This window comes from Salvia splendens, chromosome 19 (genome assembly GCF_004379255.2).
Source record: "Salvia splendens isolate huo1 chromosome 19, SspV2, whole genome shotgun sequence".
NCBI lineage: Eukaryota > Viridiplantae > Streptophyta > Magnoliopsida > Lamiales > Lamiaceae > Salvia > Salvia splendens.
In genome coordinates this window covers 17,241,637-17,267,076 of record NC_056050.1, presented here as the reverse complement: position 1 = coordinate 17,267,076, position 25,440 = coordinate 17,241,637, and the positions used below count along the sequence as shown (strand labels likewise).

The 25,440-nt window shown below is 43.6% G+C and overlaps 2 protein-coding genes and 1 pseudogene across 2 annotated transcripts; 2 read left to right on the top strand and 1 right to left on the bottom strand.

Moving 5' to 3' along the window:
- Nucleotides 1-1,055: 1,055 nt before the first annotated feature.
- Nucleotides 1,056-5,181, top strand: LOC121780246 (aspartic proteinase 36-like). Its single transcript, XM_042177787.1, has 11 exons — nt 1,056-1,607; nt 2,291-2,420; nt 2,602-2,849; nt 3,009-3,233; nt 3,400-3,562; nt 3,709-3,782; nt 4,079-4,169; nt 4,247-4,322; nt 4,435-4,506; nt 4,630-4,817; nt 4,939-5,181. Exons 1-10 carry the CDS (start codon nt 1,384-1,386, stop codon nt 4,776-4,778), a joined length of 1,452 nt encoding a protein of 483 aa, XP_042033721.1. The 5' UTR covers nt 1,056-1,383; the 3' UTR covers nt 4,779-4,817; nt 4,939-5,181.
- Nucleotides 5,182-16,421: 11,240 nt separating this feature from the next.
- Nucleotides 16,422-17,881, bottom strand: LOC121778650 (annotated as a pseudogene).
- A 3,336-nt stretch (nt 17,882-21,217) lies between these two features.
- Nucleotides 21,218-22,435, top strand: LOC121779365 (dirigent protein 24-like). Its single transcript, XM_042176695.1, has one exon. It carries the CDS (start codon nt 21,239-21,241, stop codon nt 22,271-22,273), a length of 1,035 nt encoding a protein of 344 aa, XP_042032629.1. The 5' UTR covers nt 21,218-21,238; the 3' UTR covers nt 22,274-22,435.
- Nucleotides 22,436-25,440: the final 3,005 nt, after the last annotated feature.

Here is a 25,440-nt window from a genome sequence, read left to right as displayed (position 1 = left end):
AGGTCATAATTGACAACTTTCTGGATTCATAAATATTAACCCCATGCACAAAAATAGTCTCTCATGTACTTTATATTTTGGCCTATCTACAAAAATTAATGTCATATTTCCTCCACTTCCACTTCCACTTCCACTTCCACTTCCACTTAGTTCTCCACTTCTCATGTACTATATATTTTGGTCTATCTACATATATTAATGTCATATTTCCTCCAATTCAAAATTAATGTCATATTTCCTCCACTTCCACTTTATTACTCTATTTAGCTTATATTTTTTTCTCTTCTTTCTTGTTTTAATAATTTTTTCTGAATTATCTCTCTTGCATTACTAAAATTCTCATTAAAAATCGAGAGGTCTACTAATATGACTATTTTGGTAAACGGACAATTTTTGTTGAACAAAGAGTATAAAAGAGTATTTAATATTTATGAGTGTCATTTGATTGTTACGGTCCACTATCATATAATTATCTATTTAAGATTAAATTATCAGACTATTTTTGTAAGAGAATGCTATGACTCATTATCATATGATTATTCATTTAAAATTGAGTTGTGAGATTCAATCTCATGAACCAAATATAATACTGCATATTTAATCATGAGATATAATCTTTCAAATTGAACGAGCCTATAGTTTAAGAAGAAGCAAATAAATTAATACACCTCCATCTTGGTTAAGATTACTCACTTTTCTTTTTAGTTTGGCCCTAAAATAGTACTCCATCCGTCCCATTATAAGTGAGTCGTATTCATTTTTGCGCCGTCTCATTATAAGTGACACATTTCATTTTATGGCAAAAAACAGCCTTTTATCTCTTCTTACTTTACTCATTTCCTACTTTTTCTAATTTCTACTTTATTTTTCTTTTTATTTAACCATCGAATATCACTCCATACGAATAAAAATGTGCCATATATAATAGGTCAAAGTCCATTTTTATTTTTTCGAAAATAATTTATCGCTTGAAATTACTTTGAAGGCGTGTGGCGTGGTCTGACACAAAGCAAGAATGTGAGTCAGAAATAAAATTCATAAATGCAGATTAGACACACAAATTCTTGACCTCACTTTCTTCGAAGCTTCATTTAGAGAGAGAAACTGAGTTATTGTTGAATTCAAATTGAACCCAAGAAGAAAAAATAAAACCTCTCCTTTTTTTATCTCAACCTCCGTAGGTTTGAGGTTGAGTCCAACGATTTCAACCGACCTATTTTTGTTGAAATTTTACTAAATCAAAGCTCATCAATTTTGTCAACTTTCACATTTCTTTTACCGCTAAATTTCGTCTTCTTCCCAGATTCCGATTCATAATTCATTCACACCATTACAGATCGACTTTCTTTGTTTACAATTTCAATTCTTTCAAGTAATTTGGCGATGGATTCCGGGAAAAGGTGCTTGCTTTTGTTTTGGGCTTTGCTGATTCTGGCAGAGGTGATTACTGGCAATCTGGTGTTTCAAGTTCACCACAAATACGGCGGCCGCGGCGAGGGGATGGCGGCGCTGGGAGCGCTCAGAGCCCACGACTCGCGGCGCCACGGAAGAATGCTTTCCGCCGTTGATTTTCAGCTCGGCGGCGATGGTTCGCCCACTAGCGCTGCGTACGTTTTCACCCTCATTGGTGATTTTGGTCTGTGTTTGTTGAAATGCTTGATTTGATGAGTTATATGTTCAATTTAAAATTCAATTATTGCTGAAACTAATGAGTGGTGATTCATAAGGCGTTGTTGTTTGTTTGTCAGATCATTCCTTTTGCCTTTTGTTTTGCTGTCGGTTACTGGTTTTTGTCCATTTTTTGATTTTGATATATTACTCGAAGAGAAAAGTAACTAATTCGAATAGTCTTTAACTTGTTTGGTGTTGAGATACTGTTGAAATATTCAGTCTTGGAGAAATGGTATTGATATAAACAATTTATGGAGGAAAATAGTTTTACACCGTGATTAGGGGTAATAGAACCAGGGAATGAGATTGAGAGAGTAATCATTTCCATTGATGGTCCTCGTGCGAGGGGCATACGAAATCAAGACTGGATTTCTTGATGCCAGCATCGGTTCTGTGGTGAATATAAGTTATAAACCATGCAGTAAATTGAACATTAATTGTATATAGCGGTGGGAACACTATTTTACTTTTGTTAATTATGCGCCACAAGTTGTCGCGGTCATACGAATCCGCAATGTGAATAATTGTTTTTGTTTCGGCGCTAAATGCTTTGTTTGCAAAGTTGTAGTGGAAAGCTCTGTGTTTGTGAATCTCAATGTTTATTTGATTCACTGAACAGGCTCTATTACACCAAAATTACTATCGGGTCTCCTCCAGTTGATTATCATGTCCAAGTAGATACAGGAAGTGATATTTTATGGGTGAATTGTCACAATTGCGACAGGTGTCCCACTAAAAGTGATCTACATGTATGTTTGGCCCTTTCTTCTTTCTTGCTTATTTTCATTCTACTTGATGCTTCTCTAATGAAATCTGAAGATCGTGTCAATACTGTTTTGAGTGTTTTCCCTGTCCAACATTCAGCTCTTTTAACTGCAAGTTTCTTCTTCTCTCGAAAGACTGCTATATGTTTGATTTTCAATCCTCCAGATAGAATTAAAGCAGTATGACTTGGCGGCTTCCTCCAGTGGAAAGGTGGTCACTTGTGATCAAGATTTCTGTGATGCTGCATTCAGTAGCCCTAATGCAAATTGCCAGACTGGTATGAACTGCGAATATTCTGTTACTTATGGAGATGGGAGCAGAACTGAGGGATACTTTGTCAGGGACAATTTTAGATTTGACCAAGTGACTGGAAATCTTCAAACCTCGTCAATGAATGGATCCATTGCATTTGGGTGAGAATTCATGTTTGATCTATGAGTCTATCTTTTGTATATATGGAGAAATTATATTCTTTGATATCTGCTGAACTTTCAATAAGACTTGCTTGAGCTTTCTTATAATCTTCATACGTCTTCTGTATCTTATGCTTTCTGATCTTACATCTGAGATAGGTGCTCAGCCAAACAATCTGGAGAATCAGGTTCATCTTCTGAGGCCGTTGATGGAATAGTTGGTTTTGGACAAGCAAATACATCCATTCTTTCACAACTTGCTTCATCCAAAAAGGTGAGAAAGATCTTTTCGCATTGCTTAGATGGTAGCAAGGGAGGTGGAATCTTTGCTATTGGAGAAGTAGTTCAGCCAAATGTCAACAGAACACCACTTGTTCCAAATGAGTATGTGATGTTAACTTGGTTGTTTGTCTGTTTCTTTTCCCCTGTCTTTTCTTCATCAAAGTTTGAGTTATTTTGCGATAGAATGCCTGTGGTATTTCATTTGCATTTTGAGTAAAATAATGTTACCATAGTTTGTCTGAAACATGTCACATTTTTCTAAATTTAGGCCACATTACAATGTGAATCTGAAATCAGTTGAGGTAGGTGGTCAATTCTTGAACCTCCCAACAGACTTGTTTGATACGGGATCAAGTAGAGGAACTATAATTGACAGTGGTACAACATTGGCGTATCTTCCATCTGAGGTTTATCAGCAGCTTTTGGACCGGGTACGCAATGATGAAATTTGTATAACATTGGTTTCTCGATAGTTTCATCTCAGCCTACATTTATATTTATTTTGCTTCTTGCCTCGCTTTGTCCTCCTTCATCCCTAATTGTCTATCTGTCTATCTATCTATTCGTCTCAAGCTAGATGATGGCGCAACATCCAGATCTGCAAACTCATATAGTTGAGCAACAGTTCAAATGTTTTATCTTCGGTGGGAAGTAAGTTACATGGCTGAGATAATTTTCTATGTTAGTTCACGTGTATGCGCAGACCTATCACTTTCTAAAGCATACACAGTTATGCACAATACTAGGCCTTTGATACTTTGCCTTATAGTATGTTGAGTTAAATCGGTATCGTGGTACTTGTCCGATCAAAAGTACTTTAGGTGGTGATAATTTGGTCAGGAGTAACTGTTTCATTTCTCCCGTTCTTATATGCCTTTACATTTTATTCACTGTCTTTATCTAACCAAAAATAAAAAATAATGGACTGTTTCATGTATTTGTTGCAGTGTGAATGATGGATTTCCAGTTGTAAACTTCCATTTTGAGAACTCTCTTGTTTTGCCAGTGCATCCCAGCAATTATCTCTTCAAAATTGGTGTGAGTAATATGGTTTGATCCCAAAATGTTTTCAGTAAGGCTGATAACTCCATGATATTGCAACTGCAATTTTGCAGGAGACCGAATATTGTATAGGTTGGCAAAATAGTGGGATGCAGACAAAGGACGGAAGGGAAATAACTTTGTTGGGAGGTAGTTTTAGCTGCTTTTCTTGAACTTAAAATCATCAATTCATGTGTTGCAACTCGTTTCATGACAGATTTTGATGCAATCTTATTCTTGTTCTTGTTTTTTTTAAATGCAGATATAGTATTATCCGACAAGCTCGTTTTGTACGATCTGGAAAATCAGACCATTGGATGGACACAATATAACTGTGAGTATACTTTATATAACTTGTGTGTTTTCTAATAGAACCCCTTGCTATCGTTGATTTTTCCGAATTTCCCCTTATCAAAGTTCAATCCTGTGAGGTTGTATTCTCTGGTGTGAATGACAGGTTCATCAAGCATCAAAGTAAGAGATGAGGCTACCGGGAATATTTATGTTGTTGGGGCACATGATATCTCTTCTGCTTACAATGTGTCGAAGGCGAATTTTATAGCAATCCTTTTGTTTCTATCTGTGCTCTGTAAACTGATAGAGTGAGTGAGTTATACACAAGCAGCAGCAGCAGCAGCTTCACAGGTAATGCTGCTCTTGTACTATAGTAATTGTTGATGCTGGTTCTACATTCTTGAGCTAATTATAGAAAAAGGTTTGGCTCGATTTCGAGTGTTGAAAGTTCTCTCCTTTTCTTCCCTTTTAGTGCTTCGTTCCCTCCTAAAACGATTAGCCTCTTCTTGCAACTGCGATATTGCTGAAGATTCACTGACATTATATCTACACGTACGAGCTTTGTTGTGGCATCGCGTGCACTGTGTAACAGATATTTAAATCATTGGTATTGAAATTATACACAAAGATTTGATTTTTAGTTTGTAAATTTCATGAATGCTTTACAATTGTAATGTCCGTTTTTTTTAATTAAAGGGTGTTTGCTTTTTGTGAATATCTTGTTTAAGATATGGTGTGGTATGTTTTTTTGTTTTACATTATTTATGGGTGTGAATTTTTAGTTTATGGTTTTTGAAAAGCAAATTAATATCCTAATTAATAAATTAAATATCTCTCTCTCTCTCTCTCCCTCTCTCTCTCGGTTCTCTCCCTCACCCCACGATCTTCTCAACCCCCCCCCCACTCCCACAAAACCGATATCTTTCCCTTCCCAATCACAATCAATCATCGGTTCTCTCTTCTCCCTCACAATCTCAACACCGGTAAGCTTCCTCCCTTCTCCCTCTCGGTTTTTACCTTCTTCCATTCACTCCCTCTCATCATCTTCTTGGATTCCTCAAGGTGATACCCTCCTTCGTCGTGAATCGGAGTCGTAAGAGGAAGTAAAGCTTTTACACTACGTTGAACTATCCGGGAAAGGTAATACAAGGCCTCAACTCTCGTTTAATTCGAAAAACATGCATGTAGGACGTTTTGGGAAGGTTTAGATGCTGAATAGGTTTTGTGATTATGTGTTGTTGTCGAGCATGTTTTGTTAGTAACTGACAGTGGGTTCCGACCCCGTTTTGACTGAGCAAACGATCTCCTTTTGGTACGAAATTTTAACCGTATAAACTTGGATGTGTCTTCGGTGTGGTGTGTAAATTTCAGCTTCATTGGATGTCGTATGATTTTACTATGATTTTTGCAAGTAAACTGCGCAGTTCTGCGTGTGGTGTGTTCTGGGTGATGTTTTCATGTGCAATGGTTGGGTTTCTGAGTGTTGTGCTTTTGTGATGTATGTGGGTGTGTTTGGCCAAGAGATGGCTCGGAGGAATCAGTGTTTGGTTCGAGAGTTTTCGTGTGTGTTGGCCGAGAGTTGTTGGGTTCAGCCTAGGGCAGATTTGTGGAGAGTCTGGAAGGGATGATCCCAGGTGTTTGGGTGTGTTTTGGGATGTAGAATGCGTGGTGTGTTTGTCGTATAGGGTTTGAGAATCGGGGGTCAGAGGAAAAGGGGTGTAAACTAGGTGCCGAGCAGACGGCCGAGGTGGTCGGCCGAGGTGCCGAGCAGGCGGCCGAGACGGTCGGTCGAGGTGCCGAGCCGGACGGCCGAGATGGTCGGCCGAGGTGCCGAGCTGTGCCGAGACAGGTGCCGAGCTGTGCCGAGACAGGTGCCGAGCTGTGCCGAGACATGTGCCGAGCTGTGCCGAGACAGGTGCCGAGCTGTGCCGAGACAAGTGCCGAGCTGTGCCGAGACAGGTGCCGAGCTGTGCCGAGACATGTGCCGAGCTGTGCCGAGACAGGTGCCGAGCTGTGCCGAGACAAGTGCCGAGCTGTGCCGAGACAGGTGCCGAGCTGTGCCGAGACAGGTGCCGAGCTGTGCCGAGACAGGCGGCCGAGGTGCCGAGCCAGGCGGCCGAGACGGTCGGCCGAGGTGCCGAGCCAGGCGGCCGAGGTGCCGAGCCAGGCGGCCGAGACGGTCGGCCGAGGTGCCGAGCCAGGCGGCCGAGACACCGAGCCAGGCCGAGACGCCGATCCTTTTTCCGAGCTTTTTCCGAACCTTTTCCGAGCCAAGTGAGCCGTTGCACAGTAAGGGTATGCCAGGAGTTTGAGTGTTGTGTGTGTGTCGTGTGCGCGTTTTGAGTACGTCGTATGCGTGTCGGGTGCGTGCGGGGTGTGTTTTCGGGCGTGTCTTTGTGTGTTTGGCTTATGAGATGTTGTTAAGTGTGTGTTCGTGTAACGTGCTAGATGTTGAAGTCGTCTACGTAGGAATCATGCATTGTCGTTTAAACATCGTCTACCCTGACTCTAATCATGATTTATTTATCTTTCAAAAGGGTGATCTTTTTCGAGGAAAGTGTGGTTGAAGGGAACTGTTTTAAAAGCTAAGCAATCGAGGTGGGCTTTTCTACCCTACTTTTATGTGGGTTATCTTAAATACGGACTTTGTTCCGGAAATGTTTATGGAGGTGAACTGTTTGTCTTGCCAATTGTTTTGTTTTGAAACCTATCTGAAGTGGTTTACCACATATGTTTAATCGAATTCGGGTCTGTTGGGCTGCGAACCCTCAGGCTAGTGTACACGAGACCGGGAGCCATCTGAGAGCAAGTTGGCCGGTCTAGTTGACCTGGGGTGTGGCCACGCCCCTTGTCATGGTTGGATCAGATAGTGTATGATAGTGGGAATAAGGGTGGCAATATCTGAAAATGACTGCGCAGTCGAATTTATGAAATATATTTTGTGTACTTGGGTTACTTTCTTGCACTTAAAACCCCAAGGTTACACTGATGTGGCATGACAAACTATGATTTTGGCGTGTGTCCACTGAGTGCAATAAGTACTCAGCCCTGCATGTTGTTTTCTTAATGTGCAGGTTGAGCGGCGATGGGAATGACGGATGTTGAGCAGTGAAAGCCAAATGAGTGTTTTTACTTGGTCTTTTGGATGGTGTCGTGTCGTCATACCCGGCATCATCTGTCTTTTGGTCTTTTCCGCTGCTTTGTAATCCGATACATTGTTTTTATTTAACTCTGTTTACATTAACTTTAGAAATGTCTTCTTAGTACAATGTTTGAAGTGAACTTCTTTTTAATAAATGCTTTTGGGTCAAATATTCCTGTTCTCCCCTTTCTTCCCCGCTTCTTTATTCCTCCCCTAGTCGCGGTCCACCGTACTTCCTATCCTTAGGAAATGCGGGCGTGACAGAGTGGTATCAGAGCCTAGGTTTTCTCTTTCTGCTCTGGACCCAAAAAAAAAAAAATTCTTTTTCTGACTGGAGTAAGTTTTCAAAAGTGTCATTGGCTCAACATCCGACTCATCGCACTCAACCTGAAATGAGGTAATGAAAATTTCGAAATTTTGGAAAGTATATGGAAGTGGAAGAAATTGTGATTTTGGTGTTGAAAATGATTTTTTATGTAAAGTTTAAGTAAATGTTGAGACATGTGGAAGGGTACAAAGTGATGTGGAAAAGTTGGAAATTATTTGAGTTATGAACTGTTATGGTGTTATGAACTGTTGATGTATGATGAACTTATATGAAAGCATGTGGCTGGTGTGTGATGATATGATGACATGAATGTTGATGTGAGCTTTTATGTGAGTATGTGTTGGCCTTTTGAATGTTTGAACTTAGACGTGATAGAATTTCACTAGTGCTTCTTGGACCTATGATAGATAAGAGCTTTTGGCCTTTGAACACCAGCGGGCTTGGATTTAGAACATCGATACGTCTGCACACACTCTCTCTCTCTCTCTTCTTCGGTTATGTACTCTGTTTTTTATACGCGAGGCGGTTGTTTCTGTTTTTCTATAGATGGCGCGTATGTTCCGAACCCCGCGACGGAGTGATCGCGATAGACTTAGGGCACAGAGGGTGCTCAGGGATTATAGAGTGTACCGGAAGCAGGATCACGTACCGTTGATCGAGTTCGTGGCACACTTCGACACCCTCTGGAGGGCAGCTCAGGAGTTCGGAGTGACAGAGCATGACGGCATTGAGAAGCTAATAGATTTGCTTCCCGATAGCTGGAAGGAGTGGGCCGAAAGAACGGCGAGGAGGTACACGTGGCATGAGCCCGCTACCGATGACATGGTGGGTGACATGGCTGGCTTTCGGAAAGCCGTGTATTGTGCACTGGTGGACTCTCGAGAGGAGCAGCCCCCACAGGAGGTGGAAGAGAGGGTCGTGTATCAGGACAAGTATGTGAGCATGTACGAGGGTGAACAAGGGTATGAAGATGTTTATGAGGAGGCTCTGCCAGGGAACTCCGAGGAGGACGACGACGAAGACCCGGAGGAAGGGCCTATGGATGAGGATGATAGAGTCGTAGTCTAGAATTAGAATAGTTCGTTGTCTTTTCAGTTTTTGCTTTCAGTACGATCTACTCTTGGGAACAATGTTGGCCTTCTTTCTTTTAATGAGAATTTGGATTTTGATATATATATCCTATGTGTTGCATCTTATACTACATGAAGATTTTATAAGAAAATTTTGAGAAAGTGGTAATTTTGGATGAGAATTGTAGTAACACTTTTTGGATATTGAATCAGAATGCCGCCAAGACGTGCACGCCAACCACGACAAGGACCCAACGTGGAGGCACCACCTCCACCACCACCGCCACCACCACCTCCACCCCCGCCTCAACAAGAAAGATTCATAGTTACGTTCTCAAGGCAGAATCCCCCAAAATTTGACGGACAAGGAGACCCATCCAAAGCGGAAGAGTGGATACGCGGCCTCGAGCGTATCTTCAGGGTCATGGAGTGCACAGATAGGGAGCGCATTGCTGGTGCTACCTTTCAACTGTCAGGTGCTGCCGATTACTGGTGGGAGACTCGGCAAAGAACTATGAATCCTGCCCGCCTGGAGGCGCTAACATGGGAGGAGTTTAAAGTAGAGATCGATAACAAGTATGTTCCAAAGACGTACAGACGGGCCAAGGTGGTAGAGTTCCACACACTAAGCCAAGGCCGAATGACTGTAACCGAGTATGACCGAGCCCTCGCGCAGATGGCACGATATGCGCCCGAGTTGATGGACACCGATGAGAAATGGGCGGTGAAGTTCCGGGCCGGGCTCAGAGATGAGATAAAGGCCGCATTGGCCTGTCGAGGAGAACTCTCCTACTCGGAGATCTTGACTTGTGCACTGGACGTGGAAGATGCACTCCCTAAGCCAAGAGTTGTGGCAACAACAAACGCGACACCTCTACAAGCTCAGCCGGGCCACCAAGAGAAGAGGAGGTGGGATGGTGACCAGGCTCAGTATGGTGGTAAGAGGCCACAACACATGAGGAACCCACCCTACAATGGCGGGAGACAGAATACTTTCCAACCGAGGGCAAACTTTCCGCCGAGGAACCCTCAATGTGGAAGGTGCTTCAAGTACCACGCCGGGGAGTGTCGAGACCCTAGGTGCTTCAACTGTGGTGGAAGTGGCCATTACTTCCGAAGCTGCCCAAATAAGAACATGGGAACGGGAACGAGACAGAACCAGCTAGGTTTCCGTCCACAATCCCAGGCACTACCTGCACCTCCACCGCAACAACGCCGCCAAGGATTACCATCGCAAGCAAGGGCCTACGCCTTGAAGGGGAAACAGCCGGCAAACGGGAAAGAAACCTTTGAGCAAGGAAACTTGGCAGGTATGGGCACACTTCTCAATATGCCTATAGTTGTCTTGTTTGATACGGGTGCGTCGCATTCCTTTATATCAACGTCTTGTGTGGATACTTTGGAATTACCTACTATTAAGACCGAACCCACTATGAGTGTGACCTCACCGGTAGGCGGGGCTATAGATATATCCCGATCTTGTGCATGTGTGAACTTTGGAATAGGTGAACTCAGTTTAGTGGCTTATAATTTGCAAGTAATGACGATGGGTAGCGTAGACATAATCTTGGGTATGGATTGGTTAGCGGAGAACCACGTTACCCTTCATTGTAGAGAAAGGGAAATTTCGTTTGAAACCCCCGGAAAAGAGCCGATGAAGTTTCACGGAGTCCCAATGAGCCGACGCAAGTCCATTATCTCTGCGCTGCAAGCCACTACAATGATGAGGAAGGGATGTCCAGCGTACCTTGTTTATTTGAATGGGGAGGAGAAGAAAGACAGGAAGATAGAAGATGTGGCGATAGTGAGTGAATATCCCGATGTCTTCCCCGATGCATTGCCGGGACCCCCACCCGACAGGCAAGTAGAATTCACGATCGATCTGGAGCCCGGATCGGCACCAATATCCAAAGCACCTTATAGAATGGCGCCAAAAGAGTTGGAGGAGCTTAAGGTGCAACTGCAAGAGCTACTGGAATTGGGATTCATTAGACCTAGCGTGTCACCATGGGGAGCACCAGTGTTGTTCGTAAAGAAGAAGGATGGAACGATGAGGATGTGCATCGACTATCGGGAGCTAAACAAACTAACGCTGAAGAACAAGTATCCACTACCAAGGATAGACGACTTGTTTGACCAACTTCGAGGGGCAGGAGTCTTCTCTAAGATGGATTTGAGGTCTGGGTACCATCAGCTGAGGGTTCGGCGAGAAGATGTACCCAAGACAGCTTTTCGAACAAGATATGGTCATTATGAGTTCGTTGTAATGCCTTTTGGACTGACGAACGCCCCGGCAGTGTTCATGGACCTTATGAACCGCGTGTTCCATCCATTTCTGGATCGGTTTGTCCTGGTTTTCATCGATGACGTGCTTGTTTACTCAAAGAACGAGGAGGAGCACAAAGAGCACTTGAGAACCGTCCTAGCAACTCTAAGGGACGAGAAACTTTATGCCAAGTTCAGTAAATGCGAGTTTTGGCTCAAGGAAGTAAATTTTCTTGGACATGTAGTAACTTCAGATGGAATTCGTGTAGATCCGGCCAAGGTAGAAGCGGTGCAGGAGTGGAAGTCACCTTCTACACAAAACGAAATCCGAAACTTTTTAGGACTGGCGGGCTATTATCGAAGATTCATCGAGGGATTCTCGAAGATAGCAAGGCCAATGACGCAACAACTGAAAAAGGGAGTCAAGATGATTTGGACGCCAGAATGTGAGGCGAGCTTTCAGTTGTTGAAGGAGAAATTGACCACCGCACCAATCTTAGCTGTGCCGGAGCCAGAGACTGACTATGCGGTATATACGGATGCGTCGAAGGTGGGACTGGGATGTGTGCTTATGCAGAAGGGGAAAGTGATTGCATATGCATCGAGACAATTGAAGCCCCATGAACTGAATTATCCGACGCATGACTTGGAACTGGCAGCTGTGGTACATGCTTTGAAGATCTGGAGACATCATCTTTATGGAGTCCGTTGTGAGATATACACGGACCATAAGAGTCTAAAGTACTTCTTTGAGCAAAAGGAGTTGAACATGCGCCAACGTAGGTGGCTCGAGTTGGTAAAGGACTACGATTGTGGTATAAATTACCATCCGCGAAAAGCAAACGTAGTGGCCGATGCTCTTAGTAGGAAGTCTCAATCTCAGCTGGCCACCTTTCTTACTATCGAGGAGAGGATAATCCAAGAGTTCAGTAAGATGCGCTTGGAAGTGGTGAGAATGCCCGAGACTGTGGAAGGGATAGTAGCCACGTTGGTGATGGAACCCGACTTAAGAGCCAGAATTGTAGAAGCTCAACGGCGAGATACGTTACTAGAAAAGATTCGCTCAGAAGTGAGGACGGGTGAACTCGGAAATTTTCGTGAGGCAGCGGATAATGGTCTCACATACAAGGGAAGGTTGTGTGTGCCTAAGGATGAAGGCCTGAGGATGGAAATCATGAGAGAAGCACATGAAACCCCATACGCTGCTCATCCAGGGAGCACCAAAATGTATCAAGACTTGAAAAGACAGTTTTGGTGGAACGGTATGAAAAAGCATGTTGCGGCATTTGTGGAGAGATGCCTGGCATGTCAACAAGTAAAGGCGCTACACCAACGGCCCTATGGGAAATTGCAACCCCTCGAGATTCCGGAATGGAAGTGGGAACATTTTGCAATGGACTTTGTGATAGGACTGCCAAAATCCCAGCGAGGGAACACGGTGATTTGGGTGATTATAGATCGCCTCACCAAATCTGCCCATTTTGTGCCGGTTCGTGCCACTTATGGATCCGATCAGTTGGCTAAGGTATATGTACGGGAAATTATACGCTTGCATGGAGTTCCAGCGACAATCACATCTGATCGTGATGCTAAATTCACTTCTAGATTTTGGACAAGCCTGCAGCGCGAGTTGGGGACTAAGTTGAATTTCAGTACAGCGTTCCACCCGCAAACCGACGGGCAGTCGGAGAGAACGATACAAGCATTGGAGGACATGCTACGAGCCGTGGTGCTTGATCGAGGCGTAGGTTGGGAAGAAGTGTTGCCCTTGGTAGAGTTCGCTTACAATAATAGTTACCAGGCGACTATCAAGATGGCCCCATATGAGGCCTTGTATGGAAAGAAGTGTAGATCGCCACTTTATTGGGATGAAGTGGGTGAGAGAAGAATTCTCGGACCAGACTCTGTAGAAGAGATGATAGAGATTGTCCGACAAATCCGTGGGAGGATCAAGGAGGCACAAGATCGACAGAAATCTTATGCGGATGTTCGAAGGACCGAGTTACAGTTCGAGGTCGGGGAAAAGGTCTTTCTGAAAGTTTCCCCTTCTAAGGGAATAACTCGTTTTGGAGTGAAGGGAAAGCTGAGACCCCGATTTATTGGTCCATACGAGATTTTGGATAGAGTCGGCGTGGTAGCATACAGGTTGGCTCTACCACCAAGCTTTGGAAATGTGCACAACGTCTTCCATGTGTCACAATTGAGGAAGTACGTGTTTGACCCCACACACATCGTTCACCAAGAAGAGATGATGGTCCTAAATCCCGATCTAAGTTATGAGGAGAAGCCCGAGGCCATTTTGGATCGAAGGGTGCAAGAATTGAGGAATAAGTCAATTGCTTCGGTGAAAGTACGGTGGAGGAATCATGGAATCGAAGAAGCAACATGGGAATCAGAAGATAAGATGAGAGAGAAGTTTCCGGAGCTGTTTGAGTAATCTAGGGAAATTTCGGGACGAAATTTTTTTTTAAGGTGGGAGGAATGTAATGTCCGTTTTTTTTAATTAAAGGGTGTTTGCTTTTTGTGAATATCTTGTTTAAGATATGGTGTGGTATGTTTTTTTGTTTTACATTATTTATGGGTGTGAATTTTTAGTTTATGGTTTTTGAAAAGCAAATTAATATCCTAATTAATAAATTAAATATCTCTCTCTCTCTCTCTCCCTCTCTCTCTCGGTTCTCTCCCTCACCCCACGATCTTCTCAACCCCCCCCCCACTCCCACAAAACCGATATCTTTCCCTTCCCAATCACAATCAATCATCGGTTCTCTCTTCTCCCTCACAATCTCAACACCGGTAAGCTTCCTCCCTTCTCCCTCTCGGTTTTTACCTTCTTCCATTCACTCCCTCTCATCATCTTCTTGGATTCCTCAAGGTGATACCCTCCTTCGTCGTGAATCGGAGTCGTAAGAGGAAGTAAAGCTTTTACACTACGTTGAACTATCCGGGAAAGGTAATACAAGGCCTCAACTCTCGTTTAATTCGAAAAACATGCATGTAGGACGTTTTGGGAAGGTTTAGATGCTGAATAGGTTTTGTGATTATGTGTTGTTGTCGAGCATGTTTTGTTAGTAACTGACAGTGGGTTCCGACCCCGTTTTGACTGAGCAAACGATCTCCTTTTGGTACGAAATTTTAACCGTATAAACTTGGATGTGTCTTCGGTGTGGTGTGTAAATTTCAGCTTCATTGGATGTCGTATGATTTTACTATGATTTTTGCAAGTAAACTGCGCAGTTCTGCGTGTGGTGTGTTCTGGGTGATGTTTTCATGTGCAATGGTTGGGTTTCTGAGTGTTGTGCTTTTGTGATGTATGTGGGTGTGTTTGGCCAAGAGATGGCTCGGAGGAATCAGTGTTTGGTTCGAGAGTTTTCGTGTGTGTTGGCCGAGAGTTGTTGGGTTCAGCCTAGGGCAGATTTGTGGAGAGTCTGGAAGGGATGATCCCAGGTGTTTGGGTGTGTTTTGGGATGTAGAATGCGTGGTGTGTTTGTCGTATAGGGTTTGAGAATCGGGGGTCAGAGGAAAAGGGGTGTAAACTAGGTGCCGAGCAGACGGCCGAGGTGGTCGGCCGAGGTGCCGAGCAGGCGGCCGAGACGGTCGGTCGAGGTGCCGAGCCGGACGGCCGAGATGGTCGGCCGAGGTGCCGAGCTGTGCCGAGACAGGTGCCGAGCTGTGCCGAGACAGGTGCCGAGCTGTGCCGAGACATGTGCCGAGCTGTGCCGAGACAGGTGCCGAGCTGTGCCGAGACAAGTGCCGAGCTGTGCCGAGACATGTGCCGAGCTGTGCCGAGACAGGTGCCGAGCTGTGCCGAGACAAGTGCCGAGCTGTGCCGAGACAGGTGCCGAGCTGTGCCGAGACAGGTGCCGAGCTGTGCCGAGACAGGCGGCCGAGGTGCCGAGCCAGGCGGCCGAGACGGTCGGCCGAGGTGCCGAGCCAGGCGGCCGAGGTGCCGAGCCAGGCGGCCGAGACGGTCGGCCGAGGTGCCGAGCCAGGCGGCCGAGACGGTCGGCCGAGGTGCCGAGCCAGGCGGCCGAGACGGTCGGCCGAGGTGCCGAGCCAGGCGGCCGAGACACCGAGCCAGGCCGAGACGCCGATCCTTTTTCCGAGCTTTTTCCGAACCTTTTCCGAGCCAAGTGAGCCGTTGCACAGTAAGGGTATGCCAGGAGTTTGAGTGTTGTGTGTGTGTCGTGTGCGCGTTTTGAGTACGTCGTATGCGTGTCGGGTGCGTGCGGGGTGTGTTTTCGGGCGTGTCTTTGTGTGTTTGGCTTATGAGATGTTGTTAAGTGTGTGTTCGTGTAACGTGCTAGATGTTGAAGTCGTCTACGTAGGAATCATGCATTGTCGTTTAAACATCGTCTACCCTGACTCTAATCATGATTTATTTATCTTTCAAAAGGGTGATCTTTTTCGAGGAAAGTGTGGTTGAAGGGAACTGTTTTAAAAGCTAAGCAATCGAGGTGGGCTTTTCTACCCTACTTTTATGTGGGTTATCTTAAATACGGACTTTGTTCCGGAAATGTTTATGGAGGTGAACTGTTTGTCTTGCCAATTGTTTTGTTTTGAAACCTATCTGAAGTGGTTTACCACATATGTTTAATCGAATTCGGGTCTGTTGGGCTGCGAACCCTCAGGCTAGTGTACACGAGACCGGGAGCCATCTGAGAGCAAGTTGGCCGGTCTAGTTGACCTGGGGTGTGGCCACGCCCCTTGTCATGGTTGGATCAGATAGTGTATGATAGTGGGAATAAGGGTGGCAATATCTGAAAATGACTGCGCAGTCGAATTTATGAAATATATTTTGTGTACTTGGGTTACTTTCTTGCACTTAAAACCCCAAGGTTACACTGATGTGGCATGACAAACTATGATTTTGGCGTGTGTCCACTGAGTGCAATAAGTACTCAGCCCTGCATGTTGTTTTCTTAATGTGCAGGTTGAGCGGCGATGGGGATGACGGATGTTGAGCAGTGAAAGCCAAATGAGTGTTTTTACTTGGTCTTTTGGATGGTGTCGTGTCGTCATACCCGGCATCATCTGTCTTTTGGTCTTTTCCGCTGCTTTGTAATCCGATACATTGTTTTTATTTAACTCTGTTTACATTAACTTTAGAAATGTCTTCTTAGTACAATGTTTGAAGTGAACTTCTTTTTAATAAATGCTTTTGGGTCAAATATTCCTGTTCTCCCCTTTCTTCCCCGCTTCTTTATTCCTCCCCTAGTCGCGGTCCACCGTACTTCCTATCCTTAGGAAATGCGGGCGTGACAACAATGTTGTCTTTAAGAACTGTACAACTAAGTAGAGAACAGCCAGAAACAGAGCAACTTGGATTACATCTCTCTGGAAGCTGTCGTCACGTTGGAAAAACTGGATCAAATGAGAGTAGATATCTTTTGTGAGAAATGAGATTACTTGAAACAAATCAATGAAATTCATGTATATAACATTGTATTGTACCTTGGTTGGATCACCAGTAGGGTCTGGATACATTTCGATGTTCTTGTTCTCCTTCGCGAACTGCTTAGACACGTCCCTAATGGAGTCAGAAACATCTTTTCCGGCTTCAACTGTGGCAAAGAGCTGCCGCGAGGCCCAGAAATAGGCCTGGGTGAGGGGGGGGCGACTGGGATGGGTCCCACGTCTCTTCGTGCTCGATTACTTGCCCGCTGATCTGGTTCATGGTGAACTTGGAGTCCACTTTGAGGATCAAGTCTCCTCCGAAGGCGAAAATCGGAGACTTGGGCTTCCCTCTCAGAGTCCACTTGATGTTCAGCAGACTTGTTGATAACATCACCATCTGCTGCACACTCTGCAGAAACATGCCATTTTAAACTAATCAGTTCTAACAAAATTAGGAATTCTTGAACTTGTCTGAATTCTTACCACAGTGGGATTCTGTAGTGCTTCAGTTGCCCACATTTGTCTCTTGTACTTGTCTCTGCCACTGAAGCTCCTAACCGGGTCCTGCGACCGTCTCAACATTCGTAAATCAATCTTATCACCCAACGTAACGACTCATTTATAGAAATTACCTTGAATTTGACAGAAACGGCATAGCTTCCAAGTGCGCGATTGCCTTCTCGAAGCTCAAGAATGTCGCGTACGAGCTGTCTGGCTGTGGATTCAACTAAAGGGCTGCTTATGCACTCGAACTCATCGCAGAGCTCACCAAAGTCCATGCCATCTACAATCTTGTCAGCCTCTGATCTAACATCAGGAGATGCTTCTGTCCTCTCATGTGCAACTGCCACATAAGTTCAAAATTTCTTACACTGATCATGGTAATTAACGAAAAAGCTTCTACATAAACGTAAGTACTAGACCTCGGAGGGATACATCGATGTGGTGAAGACGTCGAAATGAAGCAGCTTGAGGCTTGTTCAGACGATACTTGGAGATGACGGAAGTGGAGGAGGAGGAGGAGGAGGCGGGATTGGGAGGGAAGGTCGTGACACAAGTACTCATGATTTATCGATGTGTCGAAGACGAATTCTCCCCATACTGCAAGAATTTGGATTATTGATGATGGGGTGTGGTGGTAGATGTTGTTGTCCCCTTTAGTTTTGTTTCTCCCACAAAATCTAGGTGTGTTTTGATAAGATGCTATGTGGTTTAAATGAATTTGGTAGTTCATCACTATTTGTGGCCACATTATACCCCACTTGGTCTCTTTATATATTTCAAGAAACTAATTTGGTTATTGTAATCCCGTGTCTTATTACATGCTCTGTCCCCTGAAAAGTATGAAATTTAGAGCTAGTTCAATCATGTCATTTTTTCGTGGTTAAAAAACTTCGTACTTTCAAATTATATATATTGACTTTAAAAGTTGGAGAGAGAGAGAGAAAGAAGCTTGTTGAACTGAACTCTGTCTTGATGCATTCATGTGATCTCCTTTGCAACAGATGAAAACGAACTTCCCTCAGCAGTAGCAGCAGGTGGCACGTCGATTCCTTCTTCTTGAATATTCTTTTCACGGATATGCAAATGAGTGAAACATTCATTACAAATCAAATCTTATAGAGGGGTCTTTTTCAGATGAAAGGCAGTAGTATCAATGATATAAACTAGTGGGCTCTAGTTAGTGACTGATATCATCTTTATGTTTTCCCCATTTTCATACTTTTCACAATACACCATCTTAGAGCATCCACAATGGTTGCTCACTCGTCCGCCCGATCGACGGTTTTCGATCGGACGGACAAGTGGGACGACTGAAAGTTTGGTCATCTGGGTCGGTCGCCCGATCCCTTGTCCGCCCACTGCAAGGCGACGGATGATCGCGGATGAGGACGATGTCGATGCGTTTTGCATTTTAATTTTTTTTAATTCTTTAAAACATTATAAATACTCCCTCCTCATTCACTTTTTCACACACTTTCACACAATACTCCCGACTCTACTCTCTTTCTCTTCTCTTTTCTCACTTTCACACTTTCAAGTATGGATCCGAGCCAATTCCCAAACCCGCATAGTGTCGAAGATGATATGCCGATGTTTGGTGGCGGCGGCGGAGGCGGCACCCGTTGGCCCGACCACGAAGACTACCGGGTAGAGACTCTTGGATCTGTAGGGTCCACTTTCTTTTCCGACTCCGAGTTCGATCCGTTCTTCAACACCGACGCCTACCAGGTTGAGGGCTTGGAGCCGAGTTGTGGGCAACCTCCTGCTCCTGAGGCGCTGAGGAGGAAGAAGATGATGCGGAAGGAAAAGGCGTCAGTCCCACTCCCATCCAACGATCCCAACGACGAATACTCCGTGGTGCGTACTGACTACACCATGGAGGAGTATATGAAGGTGGCTCGGTGTTGGGTCGATATATCGGAGGATTCGATAAACTCCAACAACCAGACTTCGGCAAGAATGTGGGATCGTATTGAGGCCAGATACAACTCGGTAAAGCCGAGTTGGGCATACAAGCGGAGCAAGGAGCAGCTCCGCAAGTGTTGAGATAAACTCAAGCTCCACATCAACAACTTCAGGGATATCTACACGAAGTTCAGGGATGCAAGGGGCAGCGGTGAGAGCATGTGATCCAAAAGTCGATGGCTGAGTACCAGTCGAAGTATGGGTAGTTCAAGTTTACAACATTTGGATGATCATGAAGGACAAGTCGAAGTTCGGCGGAGGGATACCCGCCGCATCCTCAGCTGCGAAGCGGACGAAGAACACCGCCACTGGCGGTTACACAATCAACGGTCCATCACCTGTGGATCTCAACGCTGAGCCGGAAGGGAGTTCCGGCAAGCCTACGTCTACTTTTAGGTGTCCCATTGGCAACAACGCGTCTATATCGGCTCCCCCGCAGGCTTGCCTCCTCCGTCTACTCAGCTCGTGGCCTCAGCGCTCCAGGAGTTCGGTGGTTTTCGGAAGGTGTGCGAGTATAGGTTTATACTTGACGCACAAAACAGCCTTCATCAGGAAACCGATCCGGAAAAACGAAATGACGGAGGATTGAGAAGATGATCAAGAATTTGAGCCAGAAGTTAGATTTAGATGACTAGTTAGGTTTTTATTAATTTAGTTTTTTTTAATCAAGTTTTAAAAAAAAAAAAAATTAATCAAGGTTTTTTAAAGTAACTTAGTAATTTAGTTTAGTAATTTTTTTTAGCTAAGTATGATGTAGTTTTTTTTTAATGAAGTAATGTTGTTGTTTTATAAAATTTGTGGTGTTTAATATAATTTATTTTGGTATTTTAGTAATTAAAAATAAAAAATAAAAAACAATAATATTAAAAATGAAATGCAAATTGAGTTTTATTGATAGGGCGAATACTAGAGCGAAACTATTGCAGAAAGAAGGCGGACTAAGAAATGTTGAGGTGGCAACCGCTAGTCTGCCCACTAGGGGAGACACTAGGGTGACCATGACCACTGTGGATGCTCTTAGTCTTCTCTCTCTATCTCTCACACACACGGTGAGACGACAAAGCCACCATGGCCCGGCATCAATTAGTCCTTTTTCCGGTGAGTACGTTAGTGTGCATTTTTTCTGCAGTTGCACCGCAACTTTCTCTTGTAAGGAGTCTTCCCGGATTCAAAGGAACCTTCCCTTCAAAACATTACTCGGGGTATTGTTGTTTTGGTATATCTTCCCTTACTAGATTTCACTCATTTAATTTGACATATAACTTTATTATGTGAAGGTATGTGACACTAGAGGGCGAAGAACCTCTTCTACTACCTTTGTAGTGTCGGAGAGAAGTCATGCGCGTGATCCTGTTCTGTGGCTAAATGGACGACCAGGTTGGTCGAGGTCGAGCTTTGATGGCTTTGTCTACGAACATGGTACAACCGTTTCTAAACTTCACACCCTATAGATTGCTAGAACGAACGATGATTGAATATTGGTTAATCACATTAACTTCTGCTATACTTTTGACTAATAGAATCATCAAAATCGGGAGGACTAACGGTTGTGTGGGCTAAAGGTGCAAGTGTTATCTATTTGGAGTCACCTGTTGGTGTTGGATTCTCGTATCATGTAAACGGAGAGCTTGGGGTGACTAAGAGGCCTCATGCTGTGAGAAAGAGGATTTTCGGACGTGCTTGGCCTTTTCGTGCACCAGTTGCAGATGGAGCCATCCATCCCTCTGTGGCCTCAAGTTTTCATTGTGTTGTGTGTGGAGTTGCAGATATGTACATGAGTATGCTAATAACTTCACTTTCCTCACTGTCAAGATAGATGGAACAAGAACAATTATTTCAACATTTTTTCTTGGATCAATGGCAAATAATTAAATGATTTGTTTCAGTGGTAAAAACTGATCAGAGTTGGATATAAAAATGAGTCTCTTCAACTAAACCATACCTTTCCAACAAAGAGTTTTCAATCAAAGTGACCAACTCCATCTCATCTGCTCCACTCTCTCATTTCCCACTATAATCTCAACTATAAATACCAACAAATCAATCTCATATTCACATCAAACACAAAACATCTCACCAATAGTTCTTAATTTTCTTCCAAATGGCTAACCATTTTACTCTCACATCCTTCCTTTGCTTGCTCCTACTTGCCACCCTGGCTACCTCATCAAGAATTCTTGACCAAGTAACCCCACCATTCCCCGTCCCATCTGACCCAATACCGCCGCCAGAGACGGTGGCTCCGGCCACAACCGCCCTCCCGAGCGGCCAAATCCCGGCCGCCGCCGCCACCAATGAAGTACCACCCGAGGCTGCCCCGATAGAAGAAGAACCCGTCGCCCCCGCCCCATCCGACATCCCCGAGGCCACCCCAACCGCCCCACTAGGTGGAGCAGCTGGCACTAATCCCAATGTTGCCGCAGGGGCCACAACTGTGGCCCCTACAGGCACATTCTCATTTTTCATGCACGACATCCTAGGCGGGTCCCACCCGTCCGGGAGGGCCGTGGCCGGCATTGTGGCCAACTCGGACGCCAACAACCTCCCGTTCTCGAAGCCGAGCAACCCCATCTTCCCGATCAACGGGGGGGTCCCGCTGAACACCATCAACGGAGTGATCAACAACAACAACTACCCGTTCCTGGTCGGCCTCAACGGCGCCCCCTCGAGCACCCTCGTCCAGAGCAACGGCAACAATGCCGTCGCCACCGGCGGCAGCAGCCAGCAAGCCTTCGTGACGGCGGGGCAGCTGCCGCAGGGGCTGACCCTCAACCAGCTGACGTTCGGGTCCGTGACGGTCGTCGACAACGAGATCACCGAGGGGCACGAGCTCGGGTCCGGGGTGCTCGGGCGGGTGCAGGGGATATACATCACGAGCTCCTCCGACGGCAGCAGCCACACGGTGGCGCTCACGGCCGAGTTCCATGGTCACGAGCACGAAATCGACGACAACATCAGCTTCTTCGGAGTTCACCGGACGGCGACGCCCCTGTCGCACATCGCCGTAGTTGGTGGGGCAGGCAAATACGAGAATGCAAAAGGGTATGCGACCATTGAAACGATGCCGCATGTTGATCAGCACACAACTGATGGGATTGAAACCGTTACACATTTCACGGTTTACATTACTCCATAGGAATATTGATTCGATCGATTATGTTTTCTAATCTTCTTCAATTTCTGTTTTTTCTGGATTCTTAGGTTAATCATTGTGTGTTTGTATTTGATTTTATGACTTCTCAAACTCAGTTGGTATCACTTTCAGGCTTTTGTTATAATCATTCAGTAAGCGATTAGGGATTCCGATTGAGTTTGTCATCACAAATTTTAAGAAATTTAAAAGAGATTGAATAGAAAAGCATAGCCTGCTCACTATTTATAATAAAAGAGAACCGAAACTCCTACCACTAACCGAAATAGTAAAAAGGTTGTTCAGCTCACACAAAGGGCTAAACTGAGAACACTCTTAAGCATCTTCACAATCATTTTGATGTTCACCCAAATAAACACTTAATCAAGTTATTAAATAAAATTTGTCGGGATATTTAATCCGTATTATACATTTAATTTTAAAACAATAGTACAATAAAAAGAATTAAATTTTAATTATAGTTAAAAAAAATTGAATTATAAGAATTTGTTATCATTAATTAAATTATTATACTTATTATTACTCCTAGTACACAATAAAATTGGAAAAGGATTTTGTTAATCCCATAATATTCGTGATAGGGATAATTGCTACCAAATTTATGAAGTTAGATAAATTCTGATGAATAACACATATTTTTCAAAATTTAAATGATAATATAAATTTTCATTTTTTTAATTGTCCAGCAATGAGTTTGTGCCCACACATGAGTTTTTCATGACATTTTAGAAATAAATAATAGATTAGCTACTAAGTAGAAAATTCTAAAGACCTATTTAGAAACTATCTAGCCACTATTATTCTAAGGACCCATTCGTTTAGAAACTATCTAGTCATTATTTAATTAAATCTAGAAGTTGTGGACTACGATCTTAGTTATAGAGAATTTTAGAAATTTATGATGACTTTTCCCACCGTATATAAATAGAGTAAGACGTACATTTAAGTGGAAATAGAAGTTCTCATGTACAAACATAAATTAAGAATAATGTTCACTTCATCTACATCCAAGTAAAACAACAACTAATCAAAATATAAAACAAGCATGCTGTAACTCAAGGGGTGTGGTCGAATCATAATCACTTAATGGTTGCGGATGAGCATAGACATTTTATGACGACCAATCGCAGTCTGGATCCTATCCATCGGAGGTTTATGGAGAATTGTGGCAGGTGTAATATTGGTCCCACTCTCACATTCAAACTTTTGAAGGAGATAATGGGTGGACCTGAAAATGTTGGATGTGATATTATTGATATTAGAAATGGTTATCACGATGTTATGTCCAATATTGATGGTTCAGATGCTCAAATGATTTTTGATTATATGCATTCTCAAAAGGAATCATCTGATGCCTTCTATTATGAAATTGAGATAGGATCTCATGGAAAGTTAACTAAACTCTTCTGGGCTGATGCTATTTCAAGACGAAATTATCATATGTTTGGAGATGTAATTTCATTTGACTCAACATACAACACTTACAGGTATATTACTTTTGTTGCTAAAAGACATAAAATGATACTTTTTGCTAATTAAATTATATTTCAGTGGATAAAATGATACTTTTGGCTGATAAAATGATATTCATAGCTGATAAAGTGATACTTTTCCGTATGTATGAAAATATAATTCATTTTTATGTTATGTTCTGAAGGTATTGCATGATTTTTGCTCCATTCACTGTAAAAGATAACCATTCCAGAGCAGTTACATTTGGAGCTGACTTGTTATCAAGTGAAGGTAGAGACTCATATTCTTGGTTGTTTGGCTGTTTTGTTCGATGTATGGGGGTAACACCCAAATTGATTATCACTGATCAAGATTGAGGGATTAAACTTGCTGTTCAACAAGTACTTTTACAAACAAGGCACCGATGGTGCATGTGGCATATTATGGTTAAGGTGTCAGATAAGTTGCCCAAATACTTGCTTGGTAATGAAGATTTCAAAAAAGAGTTGAATGCATGTGTTTGGTCTGATTTGTTAGAGCCTGATGAGTTTGATATAATATGGAATGATATAATGGAACGGTATGGATTAGAAGACATGCACTGGTTTGGATCCATGTTTGAAGATAGAGAATTCTGGGTTCCTGGTTATTTTCGAGATTTTCCCATGGGGTCGCTTCTTAGGACTACATTGATGTCTGAATCAGAGAATAGCTTTTTTAAAAACTACACAAAGTGTCACGACAGCCATTACTAAGGATAGTGAAGAAGGGGAAAACGTGACGAGGGGAGGGACTAAGGAGCGGAGAAGAAATGAGGGACACAATAAAAGTTGACACTTAATGCAAAAATTTGATTAACTTCCAAAAGGGAAAATACTTTAGTCTACAAAAATATTTTAGTTTATCAAAAGTAAGCAGCGGAATAAAGTCTCAATGTATTTGACACAATAAAGTCATACGAAGTAAAGTACACTCTTGTGACATCAGTTTTCAAAAGTAGCAGCGGAAATAAGTTATCAAAGAGCGTCATAGGCTGACGCCTATGTATGAATACACAACGCATCCAAATTTCCTAAGCCGACTCAACATCCATCGCAACACCCCGCTCAACCTGCACATAAAGAAAACATATGCAGGGCTGAGTATTTGATATACCCAGTGAACACACGCCAGAATATTTGATAAAAGTTATGTCATCCACACCATAGTGAACTCGAGTTTTAACTTGAGAAAATAATCGAGAACACAAAAACATTTTCATAGCCTGGTCAGGCAAAACAATCTCCCCACTTTCTCAACAATCAATCATTCACATCCTCTTACCATAGTGCGACGAAAGTGTGGCCACACTATTCGCCCACGAGACCGGCCGACTAGCAAGGACGGCTCCCGATCCCACCTGTGTACATAGCCTGATAGGGTTTACGGCCCTACTCAGACCCGAATTCGTTTCACACATAGCCCTATAACCTAATGGAGCAAGCTCAAACGAACTAGGCATCAAGCAACAATCTCAACATCAAAACAATCTTGGCATGACATAACACTTTAAACCACCCTTATATCTCCAATATCATAATTTTGAAACGTAAAAGAGTTTAGTAAAGAAAGCCCACCTCGATTGCTTAGACAACACAATACACAACTCAAAAGCAACCTTCGTTCCTTGTGCTCACGTACGCACAACAACCCTTATTAAC